The sequence below is a fragment of the Dreissena polymorpha genome, chromosome 14 (assembly GCF_020536995.1).
Source record: "Dreissena polymorpha isolate Duluth1 chromosome 14, UMN_Dpol_1.0, whole genome shotgun sequence".
Taxonomy (NCBI): Eukaryota; Metazoa; Mollusca; class Bivalvia; order Myida; family Dreissenidae; genus Dreissena; species Dreissena polymorpha.
This window is the reverse complement of record NC_068368.1, coordinates 44,019,696-44,042,675: the sequence shown is the minus strand read 5'-3', so window position 1 is coordinate 44,042,675 and position 22,980 is coordinate 44,019,696. Positions and strand designations below refer to the sequence as shown.

General features: G+C 36.8%; 1 protein-coding gene across 1 annotated transcript; it reads right to left on the bottom strand.

Annotated features, from left to right (window-relative positions):
• Positions 1–680: 680 nt before the first annotated feature.
• On the bottom strand, positions 681–22,395 carry LOC127858694 (uncharacterized). The gene is made up of 13 exons (XM_052395918.1): positions 22,273–22,395; positions 21,596–21,643; positions 19,790–19,872; positions 19,353–19,424; positions 19,004–19,160; positions 17,202–17,296; positions 16,643–16,717; positions 15,078–15,147; positions 13,830–14,081; positions 7,704–7,855; positions 6,613–6,709; positions 2,357–2,536; positions 681–1,086 (listed from the first exon to the last, which is right to left on the bottom strand). The coding sequence occupies exons 1-13, from the start codon at positions 22,289–22,291 to the stop codon at positions 734–736; spliced, it is 1,653 nt and encodes a 550-aa protein (XP_052251878.1). The 5' UTR covers positions 22,292–22,395; the 3' UTR covers positions 681–733.
• Positions 22,396–22,980: the final 585 nt, after the last annotated feature.

Below are 22,980 nucleotides of genomic sequence, written 5' to 3'. Positions count from 1 at the left end.
ATTTATGCATAGCGTCTAGAAAAAAGGCCTTGACAAACAGCCTAGTCCCAGATGAGACGCCGCATGATGCGACTTCTCATCAAGGTCTGCGCTGTTTGCTTAAAGGAATTTCTGTAAGAAATATTCTAAATATAGAAATAAATATACTAGACTTCCCTAATTTTGGAAATAAATTGATCCAATTTAGAAGGATGGGAGAGTCCACTTGGCATAAATGGGTTAATATTGTCGGGCACGCGATAACTTAAAATACATACAGAACATTGTTGTGATATGCATATTGGTGCTACAATAGTTTAACTTAGTTTGATTACCATGTGAGACTACTTTGTTTCGTTTGATCACTTGTCTGCAAACAAGAGCTGTCTCCATCGTAAGACATATGCCCCCGAAAAACGCTTTTTTCGAAACCCAACGCAGATTTCGAAACCTAAACGCGGACCCTAAGTTCAAGGTCAATGCCAAAGGGGTCAACATTTGTGTGCGTATTGAAAGGCCTTGTCAATATACACATGCATACCAAATATTAAGGTTACATCTGAAGCGACATAGAAGTTATGATCATTTTTCGAAACCTAAACGCAAAAGTTTGACGGAAAGACAGACGCACGGACAGACATACGGACAGTGCAATCACTATATGCCCTCCTGGGGGCATAATAAAAAATGAAAAATTTGAAATATAAACATTTTATTTGTTATCGCACATGGAAGAAACACTGTTCGAAGGGACTTATGAGCGCCTAAACATCATCATTGTTGATGACAGTGGTACCAGGTCCTCTTTCAAATGGATTCCTACACCTGGTGATTGCGTTTTTAAGCTGGCATTTAGATCTACTAAGGAACACCCGGGCTCATAGCGACAGTTCAGCGGAATCTCTGAGGAACACGACGCTGGTGGAGTTACATCGTAAGGAATGATTTCCAAAGTAAACTCGCTGCGACAGGTGCAGTCTGCAAACCAGTTTCCGGTACCGAATAGTGAACCACAGTTTGCTTGATTATCCCTGTCGTGCGTCACAAATCTACTACCGTTGTGATATTCGGGCTCAATTCCTTTGTTCACCGTAAAAGAGCCCGCGGCTTTGGGTAAAAATAAAGATATGTTATGTAACGTATCTATTGATGCATACACACAGTCAACGAATATTTATACTTCATGAAAACGCTGCACACACAAACAACAACAGGTTTTGCATCTGTTATGTATAAACTTTTTCAGGCATGCGTTAAGTATTCGGTGTCTGCAGACAGCACACTCTCCGTTGGTGTTTACACGCTGGCTCACGTAAATTTGGCTGAATGGGTCAATGTCCCCCGGGTATACCTCAAAGTACCCGGGGTACGGAGAAGTAGTAACCGGAAAAAGTCGCTCCCAAAATGTTTCGTACCCAATTTATTTTTCGTACCCAAATTTTTTTCGTACCCAATTGTTTGGGGCATAATTTGTTCGTACCAAAAATTTTCGTACCCATATTTTTTTCGTAATTTTTTTTTCGTACCCAATTTTGTTCGTATCCTAAATTTTCGTCCCCACATTTTTTTCGTACGTATATTTTTCTAACCTATTTTTTTTCGTACCCATAGTTTTGTTCGTACAAAAAAATTTCGTACCCAAAATTTTGAGTACGAAATAAATGTGTGTACAAAACCTTTCGGTACGAAAAAAAATGTGGTTACGAAAATTTGGGGTACGAATGAATTATGCCAAAAAAATGTGGGTACGAAAAAACAATTCGGTTCGAAACAAAAATTGATAAGAAAAATATGGGTACGAAAAAAAATGTGGGTTCGAAAATTTTGGGTACGAAAAAAGTGGGTACGAAAATTTTGGTTACGAAAGAAATGTGGTTACGAAATTTTGGGTACGAAAAAAATATGCCGAAAAATATTGGGTACGAAAAAAAAATAGGTACCATAAACAAAGTGGGTACGAACAAAATTGGGTACGAATTTTTTCCGAGTACTACTTCCCCTTACCCCGGGTACTTTGAAGTATACTTCCCAATACCCAGGGTACACCCGGGGTACGGGGAAGTAGTACCCGGGGGGACCTTGACCCATTCAGCGTTAATTTGTGTATGTGAATACACATGTTGACTCCAATTTACACGATATGCAAATTCCTGAATACAAAATGAGACTACCTGTGCATGAAACGTTTTTCTAAATGAAAGACGATTGAAATTCTGTTATTGTTTATAAAACCGGCTAGATTGAAATTAAACAGCAACGCCGTGCATTTAAACAGGAAATATACTCGTTTTAAAAGTATGTATACATGACAAATACACTACATAAATTGTAGTGCATATGCTATGTTCCAACTCTTTGATGTTCTTTCGAAGCTTACATTTCAGTTGCTCGTCGTAGGTCTGTGAATTAAAGTATCGCTTGTAGTATGGGGACGGCCCGAGCCGGAAGCCAGAAAGTGTGTCAGTTTGTTCGAATGTAGATCCACTCTCCGTAAAGTTGTATGCAACCTTGAGTAGCGAACCATCATCTCCAAGCATCTCTCGTACATTAGCCAAGCCTGCAATATATTTTGATATCAGAAATGTTGTTAAAAGGTAACCCTGTATTTTCAGTTTAGACATATTTTCGTATGATAGACTGATGTTTTAGTAGTGATTATGTCAATGCTAGTTTATAACTGTCATGACTTGAATAATAAGTATGCGGAGAATATGAAGTGTTACTGATGTTTTATATGTAAAATTTTGGCATTCCACATGCAAGGAAATTTATACATACTTTTACAGATTTTTATTCAGAGGGGGTTATCACGTAATAGTCAAGATGGCGACGTCCATGCCGAGACAGGTATTCTTCGCCGTTGTATGCCTTTTATTAGTTTTTTTAATGTCGCTCACTTTCCAGTCATATCAACAAATAAGTTACTAGCGTTTATTCCGTAATAATATCCCCTCTGTATATCGACTTTACTCGCTGCGAAACGTCTTAGCGGGATGACCTAATTGCAGCTCCTTTAAGAAAATTCGCGGCGAATATTAATACGAAATAAACGCTTATCACTGTCTTATTGAAATGGTTGGAAAGTGAGCGTCATTTAAAAATTAAACAAAAGTACTAAAGGGTATAAAATAGCGAAAAATACCGGTCTCGGCATGGACGTCGCCATCTTGACTATCATGTGATTACCCCCTCTGTTATTGGCCCATAATCCAGGACAATCAACGGACCATGTGCCAAAACATGTATTTAGAATAAGCGACAAAGATAAGCGCCTTTACAAGTGGTGAGAGGAATTTTATTAACTTAAATGATTCTTAGATATAAAAAAGTGTGAAATAAATAAACAGTATTATTTGTGAAAATACTAAAAGATTTGAAAGACACGGTTTGATAATTAATTGTTATAAGAGCTTTAGATCAAGTAGTAAATGCGACCTGTTATCATTATCTGAAATTGACATGGGAGAGTTATTGGTCATGGACGGCTCAGATACTACATGTACCCCGAATACTCTTAAGTATACTTAAATGTACCCCGGGAACGGAAAATATACTGAAACGTACCCGGGCATTCTAACGCTTTATAGGTCGTTAACGGCTTTTTTAAATTAGCTATGTTGATATTTATCTCAACATTCTGTGAAATGGCCTCTATATTAGCTAAAATTGTGCTCAAAAAGCATGTTGATGAATTTTTCTTTCAAAGAGAATTTCGTTTCGTATTTTGTAGCGCGTTTTACGACTTCGGATATTTGGTGGGAATAAAACTCGGGTACAGTCTAAATAGGCCGGCTACGTGTTAGTATATTTTCCGTACCTGGCGTACATTAAAGTATACTTAAGAGTACCCGGTGTACATTTAAGGAGTACCCAAGCCGACTATGACCAATCGAGCAAAATTAACAAGTGCTGTCGCCGTAGGTGCCGAACGCCACCCAAGAATTGTTTTGAACCAAAATGTGATCATTACCTTCAAAGAATGGGGGAAACAGACAAGCTTCCATTTTTTTATTTAAAAACAGACAATTAAAAAAGAACAAAACATGTGATATAAGAAAAAAGGTATTATATTTATACTCTAAACCACTCTCAGTGTTCCTTATCATTATTTAAACTGGTACGATTCCATTTATTACTTACTGAGTTATGCTCGCAAGTAGACAAACAAACTATTTGAATATCCTCAACACTTACAATGTATGCTCCACACACAAAAATAAACGAATGGAAATAATTATGTAGATACCGAATAGAGAGCTACGGCCGTTGTTATTTGCATTTAAATAAAAGGTACTTTTTCAAAGTCTGGCAAATTTACATTTTTCAAACAAATTGTCATAGATTCAAATTATAATATATGTAATAATTTGAAACAAGAAAAATAACACAGCGCACTAAGAAATATATTAAAATATACGAGTCGTGTTCTGAGAAAACTGGGCATAATGTTTGTGGGAAAAGTGTCATCCCAGATTAGCCTATGCAGTCCGCACAGGTTAATCTGGGACGACACTTTCCGCTTTGATTACATTTTTCCTATAAATGAAGTCTCTTCTTAGCAAAAATCAAATTTAGGCGGAAAGTGTCGTCCCTGATTAGCCTGTGCGGACCGCACAGGCTAATCTGGGGCGACAATTAACGCACATGCATTTTCCCAAGTTTTCTCTGAACGCGACTCATGTGTTCGCTCGTTGACAAGCATCAATCGAAATCGTAAAGATTATAAAGCGTGTTTTACGCTTTTTGCCGCTCATTTATGAAGAACGGGTATAAACGACAAAGGGGGTTCTATCAACACCACAAATGTTGTTGCGTGATGGTAACGAGTTAGCTGTTGCTTCTGGGATACCGGGTTCGATACCCAGAACAACTATGTTATTATCGTTTTCCATGTTATTGTAATTATTTTTATATATTCCAATAAATACAGTTTTGTTGATAAAATAATTTAAGGATATTTTTTAAAATGCAAAAATCTGTGAAAATGTCCCTTTTAAGCCATTTATCATTAAATATGGCAATTAATATAGAAACTTGCAGAATTATGCTTTACACGAGAAACGAACTCAATAAAACGTAAGGAAGGGCAATTACTCCAATAAAAACTGAACAGAGTTGAGGTCCGTGTACTCTGCACTAAATACAATTTTGTTTAAATGCCCTCATTACGAACGGAGGGATGCGGGTAGGTAATATTCGCAATAACCGAAATATGCCTATAATATTTATTTTAAAACAGTGATTAAACGTACTGTTATTTAATGTGATATTAAAAATATGCAAAGATGTGAATATGGGAGTTTACAACGGGAAACTGCAGCAAGGTATAATATTGCATCATACGCGTCATTCATCAAACACTAAATTGTATTCTTGCTTGGTGAATTTAATAACATTAATGCTTTTCGACTTATTTTTAAAACATCATTTTACTTAAAGAAATATATGTCAACAAGAGATTGCCAATCAATGTCCCCTACCGGTGAAACTCCACCATTGTCAGATTTTTTAAAATATTATTTATATATTTGTTGCCATAGCAACCGAATTCTTGACGTAGGAACAAAATGAAATGACGTGCATAATCTCCATATTGCCATCTATCCATGTTTCAAGTTTCATGGAAAAATATGAAGAACTTTTAAAGGTATCGCAGGATCCAGAAAAGTGTGACAGACAGACTGACAGACTGACTGTCAGACAGACTGGCGCAAACCATAAGTCCCATCCGGTTTCACTGGTAGGGGACAACAAACATACACCGGTAGGTGACAACAAACATAATATACTGAATATCATCCATTGGATAAATAATTTAAAAGTTGCCGTTATAAAGAATATTTAATACGACTTAGAACACGACCGCAATTTAACTTTACTTACATGTACGTATTAACGCACGTCCTAGCCCGGGACTTGGTGCATAGGAAATACGATTTGTAGAAAGTTCATTCTTTTGTATGCTTAATACACAAGACAACGTCGCAGCATTCCGATCATTATAGAAAAAAATGTTCATACATATCCCGATTTCTAGAAAACATATGTATAGCATACCTTCAATTTTATTTTTACTTTTTATTTAAAGAATTAAATCTTTATCTCAAACCGTTATTGTTAGTATTCAACAGTTGTTGTACAAAGTTTGTATTCCTTTAAACTTTAAATGTGCGAAATCAGCATTCTATGTTCAAGCTGCATAAACATAAGTATCGAAAAAAACATTCAGGTCAAAACCCATCTAATATAGCTACTCCAAAAGAGGCTACATTACGTGTGGACCCGGGGTGTGCCCAATCACTCCTATAATTAACTTACTGACGAAAGTTAGGACGATTTTGAATTATAAGTGCAATTTCCAGCTATATTGTTGTTACTGACATGTTTTAATTTAAGTGTGGTCTTGTTTTGTGGGTGTTTGCGTTTTTTTTTTCTTGGGGGTTGGAGAAGCAGGAGTACCCGGTGGAAAACTCGCCTGTCCGGTATGGTTACCACCAACCAAAATCACATGCTACCGGGACGGGAATTAAACGGGGGGGGGGGGGGGGGAGATGTAAACCGTGTGTACTAATTACTGCGCTAGCCGTACAGCCTTTCACGCCAAAATGTAAAAGATGATTTATCATACTTTACCCAGCCAGAACTCTCCATTAATATCACCGAAGCCTTGTTCATATTCATGGAAGGTTCTGTTGAAGTTTTCGATGTTGGAAAACCGACGCTGGAATATCTATAAACAATATGCACATGAAGAGAGTAAACGTGTTTGTCGAATTTGAAGGAAACCAAAAGCCAGTGAAAGTTGTTAAACTGACAAGTTGCATATGACTTATAAAATAAACAAGCAATTTTAAATCAAGCTACATATTTTTGCTTGGATGTTTACAAATTTATATAGTTTATAAAGTTAATATGCTATGCGATTTAAATATGACCCAGGGAGTGCCTAAAATAAACTATTTAAGAAAATATGTTCATGAAATGAACTATTATAGAATAATTCTAAATAAGTGCCAATTAATAACACGAACATATTTTACATGTCATATACACGATTTGAAAATATAAACGCAAAAAGCGCCCGTTCTCATATAAGTAAATATATTTTTTTTAATTACTCAATTAATAAATCACCACGTTAAAGGGGCCTTTTCACGCTTTGGTAAATTGACAAAATTGAACAAAATTGTTTCAGATTCGCAAATTTTCCTTGAAGTTATGATATTTGTGAGGAATCAGTAATACTGAACATTTACCATGCTCTAAAATATCCATTATGTGCATCTTTTGACGATTTAAAAACCTGAAAATTATAAAGCGTTGCAACGCGAAACGATTGAATAATTTGGAAAATTCTGTTGTTGTCGTTGTATTTTTTGCTACTACATGGATTGTATATATGAAGTAAAAAATACGCTTCAAATTGTATAAGAGCGGATGGTCTAGTGAATAGAGCGGTAGACTTTTGCTCCATGGCTCCAGGGGTCAGTGGTTCGAGCCCCGTTGAGGGTTACTTTTTTAAATTCTTTAATTGTATTCTTGTTTTTTTACTGGATATGTTTAGACCCAATGTTTACATTTATCAATATAAAGCATTAATGACAAACTTCAAAACATGCTAAAATCTGTGAAAATGTGTTTTGTACAGAAACGTTATAAATTCTGGTGAGTGATATACATTTATAAATAATCTTGTACACGTTTATTTAGCGTAAAGTACCAACCGTCCAACCACCTCCGACCGTGTCCATGTCACAGTAAACAGATAGTGTCCTGCCGGAAACAGCCAGCTTTATCGTATACACCCCAGTACCATGGTAACCATACTTCCCCTTATTGTCACTGATGTCCTTACAGTCGACTGGCATCGCAAAAGCTGGCCATATTAAAAGCCTAGTTTAATCATTTCATATTTGACTTAAATGTTATTCTATGTTATGTTTTAAACTGTAAACTTTCATCTTGCTGGGATTTTATACAATAATTCAACACACGCAGTTTGCTCAGACATAGTTCATAAGGCCGAGAAACAAGAGGGCCATTATGGCCCTGTATCGCTCCACTGCTGAAAAAAAGGCTGAAACAAATATTCTCTGCATGTGCAAATACTTAAATATAGGCCCTAATTAAGCACATGTACACTTTTGTGACACCCTGGGCTGGGTCAAATTTAACCCCAGGGGCATACTTTGAGCAAACTTTGTAGAGGACTACTATATCTCACTACATACAAAATGTGGTGGCCCTAGGTCCTAGAGTTAATGACAAGAATATTTTTCAAGTTTTCACAAAATAAGCAAGATATAAGCGTATATAATGTTCAATATTGTGACCCGCGGATCAGGGTCAAATTTGATCCAAAGGGCATAATTTGAACAAACTTGGTAGAGGACTATAAGATGTTACTGCATGCCAAATTTGGTAGCCATAGTCCGAATGGTTTTCGACAAGAAGATTTTTAAAGATTTCACAAAATAGGCGCTTTATAAGCGTTTATTCAATTTTTTGACCCCCCCGGGGCAGGGTCAAAGTTGACCCCAGAGGCATTATTTGAACAAATTTGGTAGAGGTTTATTAGATGTCACTACATACCAAATTTGGTAGCCCAAGGCCCAATGGTTATGGACAAGTAGATTTGTAAAGTTTTCACAAATAGGCCCCATATAAGCGTATGTTCAGTTTTGTGACCCCCCGGGCAGGGTCAAATTTGACCCAAGGGGCATAATTTGAACAAACTTGGTACATAACTATTAGATGTCACTACATACCAAATTTGGTAGCCCTATGCCTTATGGTTAAGGACAAAACTATTTTTAAAGTTTTCACAAAATATGCACTATATAAGCATATAATCGATTTTGTGGCCCAAAGAGCAGGGTAAAATTTGACCCATTGTCATAATGTGAACAAACTAAGTAGCGGACTATACAATGTCACTACATACCAAATTGTGTAGCCCTAGGCCTAATGGTTATGGACAATTTTTTTTTAAGTTTTCACAAAATAGGCATTATATAAGCATATGTTCAATTTTGTGACCCCCGGGGCAGGGTCAAACTTGACCCCAGGGGCATGATTTGAACAAACTTGGTAGAGGACTATAAGATGTCACTACATACCAAATTTGATAGCCCTAGTCACTTTGGTTATGGATTAGTAGATTTTAAGTTTTCACAAAATAAGCCCTTTATAAGCATATATTCAATTTTGTGACCCCCGGGGCAGTTTCAAATTTGACCCCAGGGGCATAATTTAAACAAACTAAAAAGAGAACTATTACATGTCACTACATACCAATTTTGGTAGCCCTATGCCATACAGTTATGGACAAGTAGATTTTTAAAGTTTTCACAAAATAGGCCTTATATAAGCATACGTTCAATTTTGTGACCCTCGGGACAGGGTCAAACTTTACTCCATGGGGCATTATTTGAACAAACTTGGTAGAGGACTATAAGATGTCACTACATACCAAATTTGGTAGCCCTAGACCCAAAGGATATGGACAATAATTTTTTTAAAGTTTTCACAAAATAAGCACTTTATAAGCATACATTCAATTTTATGACCCCCGGGGCAGTTTCAAATTTGACCCTAGGGGCATAATTTGAGCAAACTAAGAAGAGAACTATTACATGTCACTACATACCAAATTTGGTAGCCCTTTGCCATACAGTAATGGACAATAGATTTTTAAAGTTTTCACAAAATAAACCCTATGTTAGCATATGTTCAATTTTGTGACCCCAGGGGCAGGGTCAAACTTGATGCCACTGCATACCAAATTTGGTAGCCCTAGGCCCAATGGTTATGGACGGAAAGATTTTGAAAGTTTTCACAAAATAGACCCTATATAATCATATGTTCAATTTTGTGACCCCCGGGGCAGGGTCAAATTTGACCCCAGGGGCATAATTTTTAGAAATTTGGTAGAGGACTATTAGATGTCTCTAAATACCGAATTTGATAGCCCTAGGCCCAATGGTTATGGATGAGAAATTTTGAAAGTTTTCACATAATAGGCCTTATATAAGCATATGATCAATTTTGTGACCCCCGAGGAAGGGTCAAATTTGACCCCAGGGGCATAATTTGAAGAAATTTGGTAGAGGACTATTAGATGTCTCTACATACTAAATTTGATAGCCCTAGGCCCAATGGTTATTGATGAGAAATTTTGAAAGTTCTTACAAAATATGCCTTATATAAGCATATGTTCAATTTTGTGACCCCCGGGGCAGGGTCAAATTTGACCCCAGTGGCATAATTTGAAGAAATTTGGTAGAGGACTATTAGATGTCTCTATATACCGAATTTGATAGCCCTAGGCCTAATGGTTATGGACGAGAAATTTTGAAAGTTTTCACAAAATAGACCCTATATAAGCATATGTTCCATTTTGTGACCCCCGGGGCAGGGTCAAATTTGACCCCAGGGGCATAATTTGAAGAAATTTGGTAGAGGACTATTTGATGTCTCTACATACCAAATTTGATAGCCCTAGGCCCAATGGTTATGGACGAATTTTTTTAAATTTTCAAAAAATAGGCCTTATATAAGCATATGTTCAATTTTGTAGCCCCCGGGGCAGGATCAAATTTGACCCCAGGGGCATAATTTGAAGAACTTTGGTAGAGGACTATTAGATGTTTCTACATACCAAATTTGATAGCCCTAGGCCCAATGGTTATGGACGATTTTTTAAAAAGTTTTCACAAAATAGGCCCTATATAAGCACATGTTCAACTTTGTGACCCCGGGGCAGGGTCAAATTTGACCCCAGGGGCATAAATTGAAGAAATTTGGTAGAGGACTATTAGATGTCTCTACATAACAAATTCGATAGCCCTAGGCCCAATGGTTATGGACAAGAAATTTTGAAAGTTTTCACAAAATAGACCCTATGTAAGCATATGTTCAATTTTGTGACCCCCGGGGCAGGTTCAAATTTGACCCCAGGGGCATAATTTGAAGAAATTTGGTAGAGGACTATAAGATGTCTCTACATACCGAATTTGATAGCCCTAGGCCCAATGGTTATGGTCGAGAATTTTTTTTTAATTTTCACAAAATAGGCCTTATAAAAGCATATGTTCAATGTTGTGACCCCCGGGGAAGGGTCAAATTTGACCCCAGGGGCATAATTTGAAAAAAAATTGGTATATGACTATTAGATGTCTCTACATACCAAATTTGATAGCCCTAGGCCTAATGGTTATGGACGAGAAATTTTGAAAGTTTTCACAAAATAGAGCCAATATAAGCATATGTTCAATTTTGTGACCCCCGGGTCAGGGTCAAATTTGACCCAGGGGCATAATTTGAAGAAATTCGGTTGAGGACTATTAGATGTCTCTACATACCAAATTTGATAGCCTTAGGCCCAATGGTTATGGACGATTTTTTAAAAAGTTTTCACAAAATAGGCCCTATATAAGCATATGTTCAACTTTGTGACCCTGGGCAGGGTCAAATTTGACCCCAGGGGCATAATTTGAAGAAATTTGGTAGAGGACTATTAGATGTCTCTACATACCAAATTTGATAGCCCTAGACCCAATGGTTATGGACGAGAAATTTTGAAAGTTTTCACAAAATAGGCCTTATATAAGCATATGTTCAATTGTGTGACCCCCGGGGCAGGGTCAAATTTGACCCCAGGGGCATAATTTGAAAAAACATTGGTATAAGACTATTAGATGTCTCTACATACCAAATTTGATAGTCCTAGGCCCAATGGTTATGGACGAGAAATTTTGAAAGTTTTCACAAAATAGACCCTATGTAAGCATATGTTCAATTTTGTGACCCCCGGGGCAGGGTCAAATTTGACCGACCCCAGGGGCATAATTTGAAAAAATTGATAGACGACTATTAGATGTCTCTACATACCAAATTTGATAGCCCTAGGCCCAATGGTTATGGACGAAAAGTTTTTTTCACAAAATAGGCCTTATATAAGCATATGTTCAATTTTGTGACCCCCGGGGCAGGGTCAAATTTGACCCAGGGGCATCATTTGAACAAATTTGAAAGAGGTTCACCCCAGGAACATTCCTGAGATATTTCATCAGAATTGGATCAGTAGTTTAGGAGAAGAAGATGTTTAAAGGAAGAGTTAACGCACGCACGGACGCAAAGCCGCACGCACGACGGACACAGGACCATGATACAAGCCCCGCTGGCGTTAAGCCAGGGGAGCTAAAAATGAAGATAACTGAAAACACAATTGAGAGTTTTCAATCAAAGACAAAAAAACGTACAAATAGTGTTTCAATACGGTGGCTGATTTGTACCTGACGGGGATATGGAAATGGAGGGGGGGGGGGGCAATTTGACATAACATCATTTATAATCGCCAAAATGACAATTATGACATTTGCCGTTATTACGTGTTGGCGTGTTTTCTGGTTTCAAGAGCCTTTCTAAGCATTGGAACGCACTACTTTCCAATATGGCTGCTCATAGCATGGGAACGCAATGGTAATGCACTACTTTCCAACATGGCGGCATGATCACGCAAGTGACTGCGTATAAATGGTAAACATTGTAACTTATCATGTTTCATTTTCACTCCTTATTCTTTTATTTATGTTGATCATCTCAATACTCGTTGATTGTGCCATAAACAATAGATGTGCAAACTACTGATTTAATGTGGACTTAATTGTTAATTGTCATGAAATTTCTTGAGTTATTAATGTCTTTACAAACAAGATATAATCCTGCACATCGCAAGACTTTCAAATTATAGTTAACTTAAACACTTAAAATACTAAATTAGTAAATGAGCGTTAAGAATTTCTAAATCTTTTTCCATTTAAATAAAACAGTTTCGAAGAATTATGACACTTTCTATGTTTGTCCACAAGTAATATATTCCCAAAATTTGTGTTTTTAGCTCTTTTATGTATAAAACCATTGAGAAGTAAAACAATTATTCAATAGAAATTTATTCTCTTATATTGCCTTTTTATTATAATCGCGATTCCATGGGTATTTTATCGTTGAACCTTAATGTTTCGTGAATAATTCTGTGCCAAGTGTGAGGTTTGGAGATCCTTTTACAGAGCTTTAACCACCAGAGCGTTTGCATTAACCTTTCCATGCGAGTGACCCCATTATTGTTCATATTTGTGCGTGTGCCTCGTACAGTCAATGTATTTTGTGTTTCACTGTTTGGCGATTGGTACCGTATCGTGAAAAATGGATCGCAGTAATATAAGTTTTCTCCTCTTCTGGTGCCGCTGAATTGTCACTGATAGTTCATTAGACACAATACACACACACACACAGCCAACAAACAAAAAAGGTTAGTGAATACTGAAAGCGACATTTTAAATTATGATTGCCAGAATGTATATTTGTCGTTTTTTCATGCTCTTGTTGTGTAGCCCTTTATAACTCAAAAACAATATTGCAGAAATCAGTCACCATATTTAAACAAGAATATCAGTGAAACTGATGAATGCTCCCCGATGATGCGCTTTGTCAATCTATGTGTAAATTGTGTAACCACCTAAAAGAATTTATTATTTGCCTCGGTGACATTGACCTTGACTCCAGTGACCTCAAACCTCATCAAAAGGTAGAGGTCCATGCTAGGTACCTACATGCCAAATATGTAAGAGGTCGGTGAAATTGTGAAGGCGTTATGAGAAACTGTAACAAAAGTGTAACGGAAAGTGTGAACGAAGGAAGCAAGTAAGGAAGGAAGGACAAACTGGCAGCTAAATGCTCAACCGATTAAACTTTCGGGGAGCATAATAATATGCTCACAATGTTTAAGGTTTCTTTCCTTACTTAGTGCATCTATTTACAGAAAGAAATAAACAAACAAATTAACATACGATAAGTAGATGATTGTTGTGTTGTTGATGATGCTGGTGTTTGAGCTACTGTTGAAATTGTTGTCCGAGTTGACGTTGTAGAAACTGTTGTTGTCAAGACCGATGTTTTAGTTGTTGGGGAATAAGTCGACACTGTTGCTGTTGGCGGACGTGTTGTTGACGAGATTGATGTTGTCGCTGACCCGACAGTCGTGTTGCCGACACATTTATTGCAAAGGTTTGAGTTGCAGCAGTTTACAAGACAGTCCAGGTCTGCAACATATCATCTTAAAATCATCTTGAATATAATCGTTAAAGGTAAAGTGACAGCGATACTATAAGCAAAAATACGATGGTTTATACTAGTTAGTCAACTACCTCGAGTCGTTTATTTGTGGTGGTACAGAGGGAGTCATTGAGTTATTTTTGAATCAGCATATGGAAAAAAGCAATGAGAACAAACTCCAATGATGGCGCTAATGTTATTTATGTAAGATCACACAATAATATCACACACGCTGTTACCATTGATGAAATTGTATCAAGATAAGCGGACATTTGAATGCGGTGTGGATCAGGACAAAACATTATGCTACTATTTTACTTAAAACAAAACCAAATTCGGTATGTTAACATCGCATTTCGCGGAATGACGATTAGTGCCGGAGATAGCCAAGTGTTTGTATTGAAAAGAAAAAAGAAAAATGATACGGACACAAAAAACTCTAAATGTGAGTATGTAATCTCGACTTTGAATGTTGAGGAATGTGTGCAGTTGATTTCCTGAAATCGATATACATGTACCTGTAAAAAGTGAACTCTCTTAATACCGGACACCAACCGAACCTGATGTCCGGTATTCAGGTTTCCTATTTACTAAAATAGTTTAGGGCGAATAGAAAACATGCATATGCAAATATGTAACCTAAAATGATATAACAGTTATATAACATAACGATTACATTACACATCTTAATTTCAAGTCATGGACTATTGTATGGCCATTTTTACCAGATTGCATTGTGTGTCCGTTGGCACGTGTATTAGCATGTATTTAGTTTCCCTTTTTTTAACGATATCATTTGTTTTTGTTACTTAGTAATTGTATTATGGGAATCTGTTCCTCGAAAAATGGCACCAAAGTAAGCACGTTAAGATATTGTTAACGACTTCAATCTAATTGAACATGTTGTCTTAAACATATTTACCAAAGTTAGCATGAAACCTTGTTCACGGATTTAACATATTTGGAAAGGCTGCTATTATTACCATGGGTTCCGGTTGAAACTCCGAATAAAGAGGCAGTGTTTCGGATAATCTCCTTGTTTACCTCGCATTCCTTGAAGAAGACAATAGTTTGTTATAAGCACATGGTAAGTGTTTGTCTAATAAATTTTGCAAAGTTGATAATTTTAAAACAAGTACATGGCAAACATTTCGTAACAAACTATTTCAAGCGATGCAAAATGGATGTGTTTTGACACTTTGCTCGGCGTTTTTAAGTGGATATTAAAATAACACAAACGTTTCGCAGTTCTCGTTAAACGGCCTTCCAGTTCAATACATCTTTATTGTCTCGCTCTCAAATCGTGGGTATTGATTCGTGTGTATTGATACTTAGATAGGATCGGGGTGTAAAAAGAGTTTGAGGACACGTATGATTGCAGTCAGACTACGGCAATCAATCAGCCATCATTATCAACATCACTTCCTTAAACGGTTTGGCCGTTTGGGGGAAATGAGAGACGACGACTCAGAGATCCTGTCTGTTGTGGGCTGCTGGGAGTAGCTAATCCATAGGAAAGGTCGTCCACTCTTCCACATCCAGTTTTTGATCTGCCGTCCTCGACGGCCACCTCCTTCTAGTTTTCCCTGGAGCAAAGTCTTGCACAGAGAAACCAGCCTAGTGACGTGTTCAAACCAAGCCATATTTAGTCGTTTGATGGTTGCCCGAGGGGGTTCTTGAAGACCAACAAGTGCTGCTGTCATGTTCCGCACATACTCGTTGGTCTTATGCTCTATGTAGGAGATACGTAGTAGTCTTCGTAGACACTTGTGTTCAATGGCCTGTATCCTGCGTTTAGGGCAAGCGTTAAGTGTCCAGGTGTCGCAGCAAAAAAATAGGATGGAGACTACGGAAAACTTATAGAGCCTTTGCTTGGTGTGGAAGCTGATGGAGCTGATTGTCCACAACATTATCAATCGACCATCACTGCAGTTGCCATGGTTGCCATGGCAATTCTTGTTCGGACCTCTGCGGCACTGGTACAATACTTGGACAAGGTTGCTTCCACGTACTAGAAGCTGGCCACTTTTTCCAGCTTCTTGTCTTTCATGATGATATCTGCAGTGGTATTGTTGTGCTGTTCACCATGATCTTCGACTTTCCGTGCTTACCTTCATCCTGTATGCTGCAGCTCATTCATAGAGTCTGTCGGTGAGGTCTTAGAGTTAACTGGTGGTGCCACCCATGGGGTCCATGCCATCATCGGTTCGCAAGTTGGAGATCGATCTATTACGAATGAAGATAGAGGTGTGGTTGTTTTGGAGGGTAGCCTGCATAATCTTCTTCAGGGCAAAGTTGAACAGAATGGGGGAAAGCAGACTTCACTGATGGATGCCCACAGATGTCACGAAGAAGTAACCCATCCGCTCATTTAGAATTACTGCGCTGCTGGCATTTACTCAATCAGTACAGTCAGCTTAAGGGAATGACCAAAGACAAGGATGAACACTTTCCTGTTGCACGAATATACGTAGAGGAGTAACCATTAAAGATAGCAGCCGAGGCGTTTCAAAATGGAATGAAATAGTTTGAATAAATGAATACACACCTTAATGCCATTGCAACTGGTTGTAAAAACCGTTTGCTGAAGATTCTCGTCGTGCATGACCGACAGTTGACATACCTGAAATACCATTTCAATTAGCGTTATCAATTTGGGCCGCGCTCTCTGAAAAGGGGATTTAATTGATGTGCATTAAGTGTCGTCCCATATTAGCCTGTGTAGTCCGCACAGGTTAATCAGGTACACCACGTTTCGCTTTTTTGTGTTTTTCGTTGAAAGGAACACTGTTCTTGTAGAAAATCCAGTTTAGGCGGAAATAGTCGTCCCTGAATAGCCTATGCGGACTGCATGCATTAAATCTCGTTTTGACAGCGAGGCTTATTTTTACTTTTGACAATGCGATTTGCAAAAATCTACATGCCAAGTGAAACTGTTAACGCTCTTTAATCTTTTTCTACTGCTATAAAACAGACAAGTGTTGGTGTATTGTCGAACAAACTACTTGGACGTCATAAACTTATCACGTAGGTATTCTAAACCAATAACAATTTCGTAAAACTAAAAAGAAACATATACAAACAGCACCATCAAATTAATCGCCCACCTGGTCCTTGTTACAGTGCGTTATGTTACTGCACGAGTTCTGTGTAGCTTGCAACTTGCATGCGTAACACACTGGACCCATATCGTTGGAGAACGCTGTAACACAAAACTTATTTTAGAATACTCATTTTAACCCATTTAAACCTAGTGGACACTCCCATCCTTCTTAACTTGATCAATTTATTTTCAAATTAGGGATGTCTAGTATTTATATTTTTAGAATATTTCCTTTAAGCAAACAGCGCAGACCCTGATGAGACGCCGCATTATGCGGCGTCTCATCTGGGTCTACGCTGTTTGCCAAGGCATTTTTTCAAGACGCTAGGCATAAATGGGTTAATCGCACAGAATTGACATTGACATTGTATTGATATGATCTCAATATCAGCGCTGGTGTTATTCCTTGCTACAGAACGAAATCATTGTTCACAGTATACCGGTGTGTTTAAATCTTCTCTTAAGCACGTAAGTAAAGTTTTTTAATGGCATGTCTGCGATGAACTAAATTTATTATATAAAAATCATTTAACCTGTTTAAATGCATGCATAATTATGCGTCTTTAGTTTCATGGCGTGCTCAATAATATAACCATAATAGTTATTTAATATTTTTTTCTTATATATAATCGTCGTTGATGGTAAATGGTATGAATTAAAACTATATATGGCTTGGAGAGATACATTGGTACTTTATTCACTTTTGCTGTTTAGTAGTAGAATTAATATCTCATGCTACGCCGATATACACTATCTGAGTAAAACAATACAACCAAATATAAAAACTGACGAAATCACTTCACAAAAGGATTAAATAAAAATGACGATAATAATAATCTCGCAACAGAATCCGATCACATCTAGACTTTCCGCATTCGAACGATCAATATCAACAGCTATAAAGAGTTGAGCTATAAAACCAATTTTAAGCAAGACCAAATATTCACTAAGTTCAGAAATTATCATAGTGCATGAAAATACAAATAAACATAAACCGAATATCTTTGTTGTTACTTATTGTGTCTTTAAAAATAAGACATTATAGAGAATATTAATACTCTTGTAAAACAAAATGAATATAAAATGGTTGTATATTCAAAGCAGCAACATAACTGGAACTTTCCAAGTCTCGATTAAATGAGATTTCCACATCTATCAGCTAAATAACTGTTTGTTGTAAAGATTTCAAGATTCTGGTATGGTATAATACCAGATCCAAATCGTCGTCTTGCATCTCGGAAATAATCCGTAATAGATAGTGTAAAATGCGAAATAACATAGCTGGGGTATGCATGTAAGATGTTTATAGATATGCGTTATTCAGGGAAAAGGGCAATATGCCCAGCATTCACCAAATAAAACAATACAAAGAAATATATAATTGGTTAATGGTGAGGCATGTTACGTCATGTTAGGTATCTGTACATAAATATGGTAAATTAAAGATACAGCAACATTTTGTTTTGATAATAAAACAAGTTTGTAAGCAATGGGAGGAAAAAACTAACATTTATCTGTCTTAGACCATAGATTTGGTTCTTTTTTATATGTTACATTATAAAAAAAGTATATAATATTAAAATGATTATTACTACACATGCCAATAGTCAGTATAAGCTTTTCCGTTTTTCGCATGTGTAACATTGTTAAAATTAGACACGTTAGAATGATTTAAGAGCGTTGAAAACATTTCAGATTTGTGAATAAATATCATTTTTGTTTAAATATACATTAATAATGATCGGAATACATGAGAAACAACATGTAAAAAGTAACAATATAAGAAACAAATCAAAGTTTTCTCACGAGTCTGTCCGCAAAGTCTGTGGTTGCACAGATCTCCTTGACAACACTGGGAGCACAAGTAATTGTTCTGATCGCGCCTTCCCAGCAGTGGACTCATGTTCGCGGTCGAATCTTTCATTGCCCTTTTGCCTATCACACTTGCCTGACCAGTGCACAACTTCATAGCAAACATATGCAACAATAATCATACAAATAACAGATTGGCTTTCATAGGCTTTAAACGTATGCGTGATAAAAAAACTGAAATGGAGTACATAGATATTCACCACAGTACACATATCCGGACATATGTCTTCATATTTCATCAATGTGCAACAAAACAACGAACGAAAACTATGAAAATGTTTACCCTTGTATCACGGCAGCCAAGATTAAAGTGGATGTAGCCGTTTGGGCTGGTGAATGCGTCCGAATAGCACTCCTGTCAACAAAATACTAACATAAGATTGACAAGCGATTGATAAACGAAAATTGGAAAAATGACAGCAATAACATTTATTTCTGCAATAAAGCTTACAAAAAGATTCTCACCTACACCAATGTATGTAAAATATATGATGGATTTATAAAAATAAAGTGTAATTGGAGGGGGAGGAGGCATGCGTATTGGGAAGCTTACCGGGTTTAAGTGAGGTAACTTGGAACTTACTTCCAAGATGGCGTCGTTTTGTGTTTTTCATGAAGGAATAGCGGATATTTTCATCCGGTAAGCCACAAAAAGAATACGCATTCTTTTACCACGATATTTCCAAGTAATCAATATTATATTTTATAAGCATGTATAACCTCATGTGGTCCACATGTCTTCACTTTATTGCAGACCGCCGGGGAAAAGACATCCTGGCAACTCAGGCAGACACTGCTGCCCACTGAAATCAGTAAACACTTCGCCAACCCGACATTACACTAACATACACAACATAAACATAAAACTATGAACTCGAATCTTTCCATCCATTAAGGCAAACATGTTTTTTTAAACAAAATTCCTTTACGATAAATAAATTATGTGTGCAAATTATAGGTTATAAATAATAGCCCCCAATGTAAAATGATGCACGTACGTCATACATGCCGTGTTCCACTCAACATATAAACTTACTAACATTTTATAACGAATAAAATATATACATAAAACGGTTTATGGAATTGATTATATGATAATGGACGCCTGCACAATTTAGCTTATATTCTAAGAAACCACGTCTCATTAATCCTAACCTTAACCCTAACCCGACCCCTAACCCTAACCCAACCTAACCATAACCCAGGGTTATCTCCCCTATACCAGGCCTCGCTCGTTGTCGTTGTCCGTTTCCCCATTGAGCATCACTGGGCGTAATTGCATTTTGATATTTATTTATTTAAATAAAAAGCCCAAATCCAGTACTCCGAGATATTGTTTTACTTATTTACAAGCAATCTTTGTTTTCTTATTGTTTTCGCATGCCCTAAATTTATGAGACATAATGATTTAAAAGGTTTCATGTTTATCTACAAAGTTGAGACGCACTTAAAACGTGTGATGAGGTCTCTGGTAAAAGAAGAACTATAGGCACGGAATGGCCGGCACAACTAAGGGCGACATAAACATAAACTCGGAGGGTAATCTTACTGCTGTTACCATCCACTGGGAGGGTAATCTTTCTGCTGTTTACCATCCACTGGGAGGGTTATCTTACTGCTGTTTACCATCCACTGGGAGGGTTATCTTACTGCTGTTTACCACCCACTAGAAGGGTAATGTTACTGCTTTTTACCATCCATTGTATTAATAGAAAAAAGTATTCATGTTGGTTGCGATGATATATGTTTGTTAAATTTCTCTATTTCGTGTGTACTTGAAATTTCTGACATAAATCGACGTTTTATGGACATGATGATGGCCATTGAAATTGCACACTAAATCGAAGAGCTTTTCAATCCAAAAAAAGCATAGCTTTTTTCTTTTTCCCGCAATGTTAAGGCTTGCGGATTTCTCTATCAATCTTATTCATTAACATGCTCGGTTACCAATTTGTCTTGCGGCTAGATTGGAATGGATGATATAATTGCATAGACCATCTCATTTCGAAAGCTTAATTATCGACTTTTTCACCACCCATGTATCTGTTATGATTCTTATTTTAGCTGTTGGGCACTTGTATTCATTGCCGTTTTACACGTTCTGTTGTGGCGTTTTGCTAATAATAATTATATACTTTTTGAAATTATGAATCTAAATTTTAGTAAGCTTTTGCAACCAGTACAAAATAACTTTGAAGTGTTATTTTAAAAATGGGCACACTTCCAAAAACTTATCCCGCCTACTGACTGTGATATAACGTCACTGACTTACTTATTTGTAAGAATACAATTTTTATTAGAAACCGTCGCTTCTTATTTGAATGCATTAAATTTTAATTAGAGACTGTCGCTACCTATTTGTATGCATTAAATTTTTATTAGAAACTGTCGCTACTTATTTGTATGCATTTCTTTTTTTTTCTTAGAAACTGTCGCTACTTATTTGTACGCATTGAAGTATTATTAGAAACTGTCGCAACTTATTTGTATGCATTACATTTTATACTAAAATGATGCAATACTTACCGGTGCAGGTGATAAACACACAAATGACAACCAGCTGCAGTCCAAGTTCTAAAAACAAATATTCTCAATCGTAACATTAACGTTCAATATTTTGATAAATATTCGGATGTCTCGCCTTTCATGGCAAGCACTTTATACTATACATCACTTTAATATGTACAGTGTACAAACAAATTGTAATGATGCAAAACGTACTCTGTTACTCCCATTAATGTATTGAGCCAGTCTTATTATTACTTATTGCATGAATCTTTTATACTATATCGTAAAAATGTGATAAGGTTAAGTGTGACATAATTTCGACGCATTTTGTTGTACGACTTTCGAGCCATCGCCAAAGTCTCGTATATTCGAATAATATTTGTATTTCTATCATTCTATATACACAATTTAATTCTACATTTATTATATTTTACTTCACTGATCATTTGATGAATTTGTTTTGGTTGCTGCTGTTCTTCTTTTAATTATTGTTGTTTTTGTTATCTCTGTCATAAAGCTTAAATGGTTCGTGACGTAGACAATTCGGTAGCATTTAGATCTCACACTTGTTTATCGTTAACTAATTCAAAATAATCAAGCCTTTGCAACAAAAACGATTTGTAAAAATGCATGATGGCTTGTTTAGCATCAAATAAAGCTTGTTCTAAAAGCTGATACTTTGAAAGCATATTTACCTGCAACTCTCTGTTCCATGCTTATTAATTGCGAAATCGTTGTTATTTATCAACTTAAACCTTAGAGTTCAGTATACCGTACGAAACAGTAAGACCTAATGATCGATTACACAAGTGCTTCTTATCTTATCACACCAAACCATTTACGTCCACACTGAACTTTGTTTAGAACCGGTACTATGCCAACCAATATTAAAGATGCCCTTTGACATTGGTTATAAAAGAATGGTTTTTCTTGTTATAACAGTGGAAACCCTCTAAACCGGATCCTCTCTATACCGGGATCTTTGCTAAACCGGACTAATTTTCCGGTCCCATTTTTTTGCGCCCCACAAAATCATGCGTAAAATTTCTCCTCAAGACCGGAATCCCCTCAATTCCGAATACTGGTTATTCTTTGGATCAACATTGGGTCATTCAATATGTAATTCTATCTCTCTAAACCGGTCAGTAACTGACAACTCTGTAAGTTTTCTGACCTTTGTAGTTGTAGTATTAGGTATAATGTGTAATATACAGAAGGGGAGCAGAGGGTTGCACAAGTGCAGCCTTGGGCCCCAAAACAGCTTAATCCGGTCCTGGGTGTCGAGTTGACATGCTATTAGCGTTAAAGAAGTTTAAGTACCTCAATAAATTGATAAACAATGTAATTTTTAGGGAGGCGGAAAACTACAACGGGCGAGGCATGGTATGGTATTGCGCAAGGGG